The sequence below is a fragment of the Meles meles genome, chromosome 4 (genome assembly GCF_922984935.1).
Source record: "Meles meles chromosome 4, mMelMel3.1 paternal haplotype, whole genome shotgun sequence".
NCBI lineage: Eukaryota > Metazoa > Chordata > Mammalia > Carnivora > Mustelidae > Meles > Meles meles.
In genome coordinates, this window is record NC_060069.1 from 30,621,539 (window position 1) to 30,633,534 (window position 11,996).

The 11,996-nt window shown below is 41.7% G+C and overlaps 1 protein-coding gene across 1 annotated transcript; it reads right to left on the reverse strand.

Moving 5' to 3' along the window:
• Positions 1 to 5,642: 5,642 nt before the first annotated feature.
• Positions 5,643 to 11,744, reverse strand: CCR8 (C-C motif chemokine receptor 8). The gene is made up of 2 exons (XM_046003416.1): positions 11,646 to 11,744; positions 5,643 to 7,113 (listed from the first exon to the last, which is right to left on the reverse strand). The coding sequence occupies exon 2, from the start codon at positions 7,081 to 7,083 to the stop codon at positions 6,019 to 6,021; it is 1,065 nt and encodes a 354-aa protein (XP_045859372.1). The 5' UTR covers positions 7,084 to 7,113; positions 11,646 to 11,744; the 3' UTR covers positions 5,643 to 6,018.
• Between the last annotated feature and the right edge of the window lie 252 nt (positions 11,745 to 11,996).

An 11,996-nucleotide genomic window follows, 5' to 3' on the forward strand; every position in this document is an offset into this window, starting at 1 on the left:
TGAAAACTGATGCTCAGTGCAGTTAAGGAACAAACAGCAGGAAGTACAGTGTACTAAGGGAAGAAATTATGGAGACTGAATTCAAATGCTGCTCTACCATCTACTTGCTGGCAAAAGAGATCCCAGCAGGAAAGCAGTGAGGATTGGGATCATTACTTTTTGTAATGTCCTATAAATGAGAATCTATATTTCTTTCCATCTGTGTAGGCAAGAAAGGCATATACAGGAAACTGAGTAAGCCAATAAACAAGCCAGAAAAAAGTAGGAACTGTCCAAGAGCAGGAAGGACTGGTTGGCACCGGCAAATACGAATAATAACCGGTTAGAAGGAACAAGAAGGGGTTGTCATGTGACGGATTATCCAGAATTACTGGGAGGAGGGCTGGCCACATATGTCTGGTCCTCTCCTCTGTCTGCCAGAGAAAGGGAGTCTCTGGGTGAGCCTCCTGTTGTAAAGGCTTGGACGTAAGTCGGCATGATAAGCCAGATGGCCAACCAAGGTGAACCACTTCAGGAGGAAAGCCTGGAGGGCATGTGGAAAGTAGCAGGGTAGGGAAGTGGCAGGGAAAAGACTGTCTTGGAATTGTGACCACTGGGTCACTGAGGCTTACCAGACTACAAGTCCTCGTGTGCAAGTGGGGATCCTTCCAACATGCAAATCTGACCATTTTGTTGTTCTACGTATACTTCTTCTGGATAAGGCCAGAATTCTTTAACATGGCAGGTCAGGCTCCAGGCTTTCTCTCTGACCTGCTCTTTGTCCTCCCTTCCCTACCTCTCAACACTTCTGCTTCTGGAGTTCTGGGAACCTGACATGCTCGCTCTCACCTCTGGGCATTGGTACTTGCACTGCCTGGGGAAAACAGACCTATGTATTAAATACATGCATGAATTAATGAGTCAAATCAGAACGGTATCAGACATCGTCTGCCACCTCTTTTGGGCTTTTCAGGTTCCCAGCAGCCACTTCCAGTTTAGTGTAAGGATTATTCCCCATCCCAGGGCTGCCTGAAGCCCCACGATGGTGGAGTTTATAAAGAACTCATGGAGGATACTGTGGATGGGTCATGGATATGACTTTCAGGTTGTTGGTGCTCTGTGCAGTTTCTTAAAGAGGCAGACCTTGCTAAAATTGCTAAAGCAGTCCCTGGTAAGTTTGAACCCCTGTATCAGGAATGCATAACCTGGGCTGGAGGGGGGCTCTGAGTAATGCAGAACTGTTGGCAAAACTTTGCTTATGTGTGGGCATTTTCCTCAAAGATGCTCTGCGCCCCAGAGCATCTCCCAACTCTCTGGTGTGGCTTGCATTAGCCTGAGAGCCAGGTAGAAGTCCTGCATACCTACCTCACCCTAGTTCTCAGCCCTATCTTGTTCCAGGTGCCCATTCCTTTATTCATTCAACAACTATTAATTAAGTACTTATTACAATTACTGGCATCAGTGTAAGAAATCACTCCAAGAAAAAGTGATCTACCAAGAAAGGAGATGACAGTATAAAGAAAGTTTTATGAAGACACAGATTATCAGGAAATTGCTACATGGTTACATTTCGATGAGAATTTCAGTGTCTGGACATTCAGAATGAGGAGTTTGTCTTTCGTTATTAGTGATCCAACATAATAATGGAGTTCACGGGATATTCAGAATAGAGTAAATTTGTGTCTAAAGCAGGAGAAAGAAGCAACAAACTTCTCACGGTTTTCGAGGTTTACACTTTTTGGAGGAGTATTGTGTGAATGTCCTAAGCACATATTTAAACATTTCAAGATAAAGCTGTTGGGATGCTTTCCTAAAATGAGTAGGCTATCTGGTCAATATAATGTGTGTCAGTTTTGCAGAATGTATCAACTGTTATTGAAATTATGTTGTTAGTTTGGAAAAGAAAAGGAAAAAAATTGCCCTGAAATCAGAAATCATCCTTTAGTATACTATATAATGGGATCCGACAGAATATTCTATCTAAAGGTGATTTTTAGATTTTATACATATTGTGTTTCTTCTCTCTCTCTAATAAATATATCTTTTTTTTAAAAAGACAAGAGCAGAAATCAGTGTAAAGATGGAAACAGAAAATTAACAAATCCGAAAGCTGGTTTTTTGAAAAGATTAATAAAATTGATAAACCTCGTAAGACTGATCAGGAACAAAAGAGAAAATACAAAGCACAAATGATTTGGTGTGAATTAAGAATGAAAAAGGACATTACTTCATATTCTCATAAAAATAATATAAAAAGATATTAGAAGGAACCTTATGCTAATTTGACAACTTAAACTGGGAAAATTCCTTTATAATCACAACTTCCCAAAACTGAGACAAGCAAAGACAGAAAATCTGAATAATCTTTATCTGCCAAAGGAACTGAATGCATAATTGGAAATCTTGCTATGGAGAAATCACAGATGACTTCACTAATGGATTTTACTAAACCTTTAAGGGGGAAGTAACACCCAATATTTTGCACAAAGTCTTTCAGAGTAGCGGCAAAAGGAATACTTTCAAACATATTCTTGGAGATCAAATCTGACGAGGACATTTTTAAAAATTAAAGTATAATTAGCATACAGTATCATATTAGTTTCAGTTATATAATATAGTGATTCAACAATTCCGTACATTTCTCAGTGCTCATCTCAGTGCCCATACACAGTAAGTCACCAGACAATACTGACTGTATTTCCTATGCTGTGCTTTTCATCTCCAGGACTGGCTTATTTTAACACTGGAAGTTTGTACCTCTTAATTCTCTATTTCATACATCCCATCCCTCCTCCCCTCTGTCAACCACTAGTTCATTTTCTGTATTTAAGAATCTGGGGTTTGTTTGTTTGTTCCCTCTCTCTCTGTCTCTCTGTCTCTCTCTCTCTCTTTGGTTCATTTGTTCTCTTTCTTAAATTCCATATACAAGGGGCGCCTGGGTGGCTCAGTTAACTGCCTTTGGCTCACGTGATGATCCCAGAGTCCGGGGATCGAGTCCCTCATTGGGCTCCCAGCTCCATGGAAATCTGCTCCTCCCTCTGACATTCTCCCCTCTCACGCTCTCTCTCTCAATTAAATGAATAAAATCTTTATTAAAAAAACATCCACATACAAGTGAAATCACATGGTATCTGTTTTTCTATCTATGACTTATTTCACTTAGCATAATACATCTAAGTCCATCCATGTCGTTGCAGATCTGATCAGGACATTTTACTTCTTAAAAATTTTTTTCCTTTTTACTTAAATTCAATTAATTAACATTTAAAAAAAGATTTTTACTTATTTGTCAGAGAGAGAGAGAACACAAGTAAGGGTAGCTGCAAGCAGAGGGAGAAGCAGGCTCCCTCCTGAGTAAGAAGGCTGATGTGGGACTCAATCCTAGGACTCTGGGAGTTGAAGGCAGACCCTTAACAGACTGAGTCATCCGGGCATCCCCAATTAATTAACATTTAATGTGTTATTAGTTTCAGAAGTAGAAGTCAGTGATTCATCAGTCTTATATAACACCCAGCACTCATTACATAATGTGCCCTCCTTAATGTCCATCACCCAGTGACACCATCCTCTCACCTTCCTCCCCTCCAGCAACCCTCAGTTTGTTTCCTATGATTAAGAGTCACTTATGGTTTTTCTCCCTCTGAATTCATCTTATTTTATTTTTTCCTCTCTTCCCCTATGATCTTTTGTTTCTTAAATTCCACATATGAGTGAGATAATATGATAATTGTCTTTCTCTGATTGACTTGTCTCACTTAGTATAATATTTTCTAGTTCCATCCAGGTCATTGCAAGTGGCAAGATTTCATTTTTGTATTTTTGGTTTTTTTAATTGCTGAGTATTCTATTTTATATATATATACCACATCTTCTTTATCCACTCATCCATCGATGGACATCTGGGCTCTTTCCAAAGTTTGGCTATTGTGGACATTGCTGCTATAAACATTTGGGTGCATGTGCCCCTTTGGATCACTACATTTCTGTCTTTAGGGTAAATACCTAGTAGTGAGATTGAAGGGTTGTAAAGTAGCTCTATTTTCAACTTTTTGAGGAACCTCCACACTGTTGTCCAGAGTGGCTGCACCAGCTTGCATTCCCACCAACGGTGTAAGAGGGTTCCCCTTTCTCTGCAACCTCACCAACATCTGTCGTTTCCTGACTTGTTCATTTTAGTCACTCTGACTGAGGTGAGGTGGTATCTCATTGTGGTTTGTATTTCCCTGATGCCAAGTAATATGGAACATTTTTGCATGTGTCTATTGGCTATTTGGATGTCTTTGGAGAACTGTCTGTTCATGTCTTCTGCCCATTTCTTGACTAGGTTAGTTCTTCTTTGGGTGTTTAGTTTGATAAGTTTCTTACAGATTTTGAATACTAGCCCTTTATCTGATAAGATGCGATATCTTCTCCCATTCTGTTGGTTGTCCTTTGTCCCCCCCACCCCTCGACTGTTTCCTTTGCTGTGCAAAAGCTTTTTATCTTGATGATGTCCCAATAATTCATTTTTGCCTTTGTTTCCCTTGCCTTTGGAGATGGGTCTAGCAAGAAGTTGCTACCGCCGAGTCACAGAAGTTGCTGCCTGTGTTCTCTTCTAGGATGGATTCCTGCCTCACATTGAGGTATTTCATCCATTTTGAGTCTACTTTTGTGTTTGGTGTAAGGAAATGGTCCAGTTTCATTCTTCTGCAGGTGGCTGTCCAATTTTCCCAACACCATTTGTTGAAAAGACTGTCTTTGTTCCATAAGATTTTCTTTTCCTGTTTTGTCACAGATTAGTTGACCACAGAGTTGGAAGTCCATTTCTGGGCTCCCTATTCTGTTCCATTGATCTGTGTGTCTGTTTTTGTGCCAGTACCATGCTGTCTTGATGATGACAGCTTTGTAATAGAGCTTAAAGTCAAGAACTGTGATGCCACCAGTCTCGTCTTTCTTTTTTCTGCATTCCTTTGACTATTCAGAGTCTTTTCTTGTTCCATATGGATTTTAGGATTACTTATTTAGTTGATGGTGTTTTGATAGGGATTGCATTGGATATATAGATTGCTCTAGGTAGCATAGACATTTTAACAATATTTGTTCTTCCAATCTATGAGCATGGAATATTTCTCCATCTCTTTGTGTCTTCCTCGATTTCTTTTGTAAGTGTTCTATAGTTTTTACAGTACAAATCCTTTATGTCTTTGGTTAGGTTTATTCCTAGGTCTCTTATGGTTTTTGGTGCAACTGTGAATGAGATCAACTCCTTAATTTCTCTTTCTTCTGTCTCATTGTTAGTATATAGAAATGCAACTAATTTCTGGGCATTGATTTTATATCCTGCCAAATTGCTGAATCCCTTTATGAGTTCTAGTAATTTTGGGGTGGAGTCTGTTGGATTTTCCACATAGAGTATCATGTCATCTGCAAAGAATGAGAGCTTGACTTCTTTGCCAATTTCGGATGCCTTTTATTTCTCTTTGTTGTCTGATTGCTGAGGCTAGGACTTCTAGTACTATGTTGAACAGCAGTGGTGATAGTGGACACCCTGCCACGTTTGACTAGGACATTTTAAAGGAAAAATTACAGGGTAATATTTCTCATGAACACAGATATAAGTTTTTCAAGAATCCAATTATTTATTAAAATGATCATGAACAAGAGGTCATTTTTTCCAGGGAAAATACAGGTTGATTTAAAATAAGAAAGTCAGATGATGTAGTTCACCAAATTAACAGAAAGACAGAGGAAACATATGATCACCTTAATAGATGTGAAAAAACATTTGATAAAATTTAAATTAAGATAGGATAAAGGCACTACAAAACTAAGAAACAAATCCCAAAGCTAGCATTTTACTAAATAGTGAGATATATAGACTATTTCCAGGAAACAGTAACAAAATATTTGAAATCTGAGAAGATTAATTTGCAATAGCAGGAGTTCATTAACCGCCATGAAATATGCCTTGTGTCTGTAACCACATTTCTAAGAGTATCCCTTCAAGTAGCCTCAGACTCCAGTGTAAATCATTTTTGTCTCCTAAAAGAAACACCCCCGTCACAAAATGTAGTCTGTGCTGGAGGAACGGGAAGGGTGCTGACAGGAGGAGGGAGATCTTTCCCAGCCCTTCCTAGGTATTTGTCTTCCTACAAAGAAGAAGCCATAATTGGAAATCTTCTGGAATATTTCTGAGAGGTGTTTCTTGAATTTCTCACCCATGAAAGCATAGATCACAGGGTTCACACAGCAGTGAGTGAAGGAAATGGTTTCTGTGACATGAGTGGCATAAATCAGCCGCTGGCTCAGGACACATCCATCCAAGATGTTCATGTTGAGCAGAGAAGTGAGGAAGAGGACCACATTGAATGGGACCCAGAAGAGTAAAGATGTGATCACCACAATGAGCACCAATTTGATGGCCTTGGTCTTGTGATTTTGGCAGCTCTTCAGCTGGTGCAGAATGCTAATGTAGCAGAACAGAAGGATGGTGAATGGGATCAACAGACCTAAGATATTCATTTCAAAGTGGATGAAGATCTTCCACTTCAGAGTCTGTTGATTGTAAGAAGAATAACACTGTAGAATGCCCTCTTCAGAGGCCACTTGGTACACCACTAGTAATGGGCTGGTGGCCATGATAGCAATCAGCCACACGGCCAGACTCAGGGCTGTTCCCATCCTGGCTGTCCTCACTTTCATGGCATAGACCGCATGGACGATTGCCAGGTACCTGTCCACACTCATGAGGGTGATAAAGAACATGCTGCTGAAGAAGCCAATGTAATAAAAACCAGAGACCACCTTGCACATTACAGTCCCAAACACCCACTGGTCCAGCTGATAGTGGGTCTGGAAGGGGAAGGAGAAGACAAAAAGCAAGTCAGAGAGGGCCAGGTTCAAGAGGTATACGTCGGTGATGCTCCTCAGCTTCTTGCAGGCTACAAGGACAAGGATGACCAAGGTGTTTCCCAGAAGACCGAATACAAACAAGACACAGTAAAAGACAGCAAGAAGTGACTTGCTGTCTCTTTGGATAAGTTCCCCATCGCAGGGGCTTGACATGGTATCAGGATAGTAGTAGTCGGTTACCGTCGTCACATTGGGCTCCAGTGTATAATCCATCAAAGCAGGAGGACCAGGTCAGAGAGACACCTAAGAGAGATTCATTCCTTAAAAATATTTTTATTTAAAAACATAGGTTGAATTCCAACTGCCTCCCCCCATTCATATGCTGAAGTCCTAAAGGCCTGTAATAGGTTGAATGCTTGTGTCCTCCCAAAATTCATATGTTAAATGAATTTACCCCACCTTGTGATGGTATTAAGCAGTGGGTTCTTTGGGAAGTAATTGGGTTAAATGAGGTCACAGGAGGGTAGAGCCCTCATGAATACAATGAATGCCCTTATAAGAATCACAAGACAGCTTGCTTCTTCTCTGTGCTCGCAGCCATGTGAGGTTATAAGGAGAAGACGGCTCTCTGCAACCTGGAACAGGGTTCTCACCAGAGCCTTCTGGCATCCTGATTTTGGACTTCCCAGTCTCTAGAATAGTGAGAATTAAATTCCAGTTGTTTATAATCCACCCAGTCTCTGTTATTCTGTTATAGCAGCCCAAACTGACCAAGACACACCTATGTCACCGTATTTGGAGATGAGCCCGTAAGGAGGTAAGTTCCAATCCTTAGGCCTGGTGTCCTTATAAGAAGAAGAGTCACCCAAGCTTGCAAGCGCGCGCACTCTCTCTCTTTTTCTCTCTCTGCATGCACAGGGAAAAGACCAAGGAGGACACAGCAAGAAGATGGATGGCTGCAAGCCAGGAAGAGAGGTCTCACCAGAAACCGGCCCTGTTGGCACCCTGATCTTGGACCTCTAGCTTCCAGGACCGCGACAAAATTAATTTCTTTTGTTTAAGCCACCCAGTCTGGCTTTTCGTTATGGCAGCCTGATACTGAGGAGTGGATGCCGTTACAGCAAATACCCACGTGGCTTTGGACGTGGGAATGGGTGGAGGATCCTTCGCACATGCTAGAAAAAGCCGAGGTTGCTTTGAAGACACTGTTGGTGGTCATGTGGACAGTAAACGTGGTTATGCTGAGGGCTCGGGACAAAGAGAGGGTTGCAAAGAGAGCTTCCGTGGCCTGGGAGCATACAGGTATCATCGTGGACAGAACGGGGGAGGAAATATGGATGCGAAAGGCGAGGTCTCCGGCAGAAATGAGGAACACGTTATCAGAAGTGGAGGAATTAGATTCTTGCTCTAAGTGGCAGAGAACTTGGCTGAATTGTTTCTAGCCTTTTGCGGATGATTGGATATTTGGCTGGCGTATTCCTAAGCCAAGTGTTAAGAGGCTTCTCTGTGCCCATAATTGTAAAATGCTAGAGGAGAGAGGTAAGTGGAAGGAGTCGTTAGACAAAGAGGAATCAGAACTCGAAGATTCGGAAGCCTGTCCGAACCACAGACATGAGGCAGTGTTTCTGGAGAGTACGCCCAAGATGTGGCCGGACCTGAGCAGGAGGAAGGCAGAGGCTTTAACGCACTGAGCCAGCCAGGCGCCCCACCCATGGAGCCGTTGCAACAGAAGCTAGGGATAGAGACGCTGCCGGTTTGGCCCAAACTGCAGAGACAGGACCAAATAAACCAACGCGTTTGAACTTCTAGGATTCTACAAGATGGGACAATAGAGCCATTTGCCTGCGAGTACATTTCATCCTTCAAGAAAACGAAGGAATGACAGAATACATTACAGAAGGCACTCTCCGCACAGGTGCAAGGGGCAAGACTGTTCCCTCCCCTTTCCGCAGGAGGCCCTGCGGCTCCGGGCCTTGCGGGCGGGGCTCCCGCCTGGGGCCCCAAGGTGATGCTGCCACCTAGTGGGCCCAGAGGGCAGAGCACCTGGACAAAAAGGATTATCCTTGACAACCTAATTGAATTTGCCTTGTTAGCTTTGAGGCTTGCCTGGGACCCACCACCCCTCCGTTCTTTCTGGTTTGTTCCCTGCGTAATGGGAATGTCTGTCCTATGCCTGTCCCACCGCTGCATTTTCGAATGCATAATTTGTCTGGTCTCACAGGCTTACAGCTGGAGAGGAATTCAGGATGAATCGTATCTCAGATCTCACTAATACCCGATTTAGACGATACCCAGGTAAGATTTTGGATCTAGCATTGGTGCTGGAATGGGTTAAGACTTTGGGAGCTGTTGAAATGGAGTGCATGTACATTATACTTTGAAGACATGAATTTTGGGAAGCCAGATGTCGGGATGTTAGGTCAGGATGTTAAAGACTGAATTGTGTGCCCATAGATTGAAGCCCTAATTCTTACTGTGATGATATTTGGAGATAGGGCTTCAGGAGGTAATTGAGGTTAAATGATGTTGTAAGGGTGAGGTCCTGATCTGATTGGACTGGTGTTCTTTTAAGAAGAGGAAGAGATACCAAAGATCTCTCTCTCTCTCAGTACATGCCTAGAGAGAGGGTAATAGGGGGACAAATTGAGAAAGTGACTGTCTGCAAGCCAGGAAAGAGCACTTATCAGGAATCCAATACGTCAGCACCTTGACCTTAGACTTGTAGCCTCCAGAACTGTGAGAAAGTACATTTCTGCCCTTTGAGCCACCAGGCATATGGTATATTGTTACGGCAGTGGAAACAGACCAAGGAGTCCAGGGTAGGGGGAGGAACATATATGGGAACTGTCTGTAATTTCCATCCAAATTTCCAGTAAACCGAAAGCATCTCTAAAGAGTGAGGTCTATTAACATGTTTTAAAAATTGAAAACTGAGGTGCCTCCATAGCGCAGTGGGCAGCGCGTCAGTCTCATAAAAATTGAAAACTGCCCCAGCTCACCAATACGGAGGGACTGGGTGGAACAAGAAAAGCCAAAATTTTTGAAGACAATTTAAATACCTAGAATTAGCAATTGCTAACATATTGTCAGATTTGCTTTTGGTTCTTTTTTCTTTCTTCCCCTGTCTTCCTATCTTTCTAATGCAATACAGATGAAGCCAAGGTTCTCTTTAACTACCCAACTAATCCCCAGGCCCCAGAAGCAACTACTGAAACCAGTCGGATATGGTTCATTCCAGTTTCCCCCTGTACTTTTACATACTTAACTGTACCCTTCAATAATATATAATATTGTTTTGTGCTCACTTTTGACCCACACAAATGGTTGTCACGTCTCTCTTTTTGTATCTTGCTTTTCTTCTCCCCACACTGTTTTTTTTTCCCACACTGTTGTTTTAAAAATAGAGCCACGCTCTTCTAAAGAGTTCAGATCATTCTTTTCACTGCTTTTATAAGCACCATAAATAATTACTTTAAAAATGCAATAGAAATAAACGATCCCAATCATCCTAGCAACAAAAACTGCTAAGATTTCTAAGGACAAATGTGATAGAAACTGCAGTTCGGTTATGTGAAATATTATAAAACTTTGTTGAAGGTCATCAACGAGGACACGATTAAAAAGGAAACATATGCTCTATTTATGTGAAGGAAGACACAACAATTACATGATAATTCTCAGATTTTTACAGATAATTCTCTGATATTTACATTCAAGACACTTCCAATTTGGACACTATTTTTCCAATGTGTTTGGTTGCTGAACGTTCAGACGCCCTTGTCCATTAGGTCACCTTTCTTTGTATAATTGGAAATGCCTAGCAAGTTAGCCATTTTTAAAGTTATTAATTTTATTTAAGTTTGTACCCAAAATGGGTTTAAAAACATAGTTTCTGAAGTATGGACGTGGGTCTTTTTTTTTTTTTTGTGACTAGTATCTCTCAAAATAATAGTCTCTCCTCCTACATCTTCCTTCCTACTTGTCTGACAGTTGTTTAAAAAAAATAATTTTCAGTTTGCCTTCCTTCTGTTCTGCTCTCCTAATATCCTAGAATAAGGGGTGGTCCTCAAATTCATTCCTTCTCCAGATCCTTCCTGCTGACCCCTAACCTATTCTTCCTCCATGCTCTCTCATCTGTAAAGTCTATGTGAAGTATTAAGGATGTCCATCATTTATTACAGCGGACAAGGTGTTTTAGATGCATTCTTTCATTCATTTCTCTTGAATCCCTGGGAAGCAGGCCCTCATATCTCCTTTCTGTTTCTGGAATTAGGGTTGAATCTGAATCCCAGAGACGGTAAGTCCATTGACTAAAGTTACAGAGAGGGAGGCCGTAGAGCCAGGACTCGAAACTACTTCTGCTCTGAACCCTTTTTCCTCTTCCATATTTAGCTGCTTTTGTGGGGAGAGCAAAAACAAACCAATCTTTTAGAAGTTGAGCCACCTGACTTTCAAGTTCTCGACTACCTTGTAGCTGAGTAACGGTTCATCTGATAGAAGCCTTGTAACCAGCCCAAGGACAAACTCCTCTCAGATGCCTGGTGATAAGAGGTATTTTCTTAACAAACTTCGCAGTCTTGTAGGAGCTTTTACTCCCTCCTAGCATCCTGCAGAGAAAATGGCATGGCTTGCTTTCCTCAGAGCCAGGGCTGGGCACTAAGACATCTGCAGGTTTGTGCACTCAGGACAAGCAAAGATTAAAAAATATCTATATATATTCACCTCTTCTGTCAGGCTTTTGAAATATTTGCCTTCCCTTTGCTTTTTTCCAAGGACATAAAAGTGTCCCTGCCTACTTCTATCCTTCTTCCCCAAGGATGCTAATGAGTACATACCTTAATTAGAGCCTTTGTTCTGGAGATTTCAGGGTTGTTAATTCTTCTCAGAACCTGCCCTCTGTGTCTGCAGCCCAGTGAGCAAGAGCTCCTCTCGAGGGTGGTATCTTATCTATTTGTGGTGAGTGGCAGAATAGGGGAGGATCTACCATCCCACGGTTATTTAAAAAGTTTAAAAAAATTGTTCTCACCCAAGGACACATACAGATGGCAAGTGAGCATATGAAAATATGCTCACCACCTTATCATTGTCATTAGGGAATCATAAATTAAGACAACAGAGAGATAACACTGCCTGATTATTAGAGTGGCTAAAGTCCAAAACACTGACAACACCAAATGCTGGAGCGG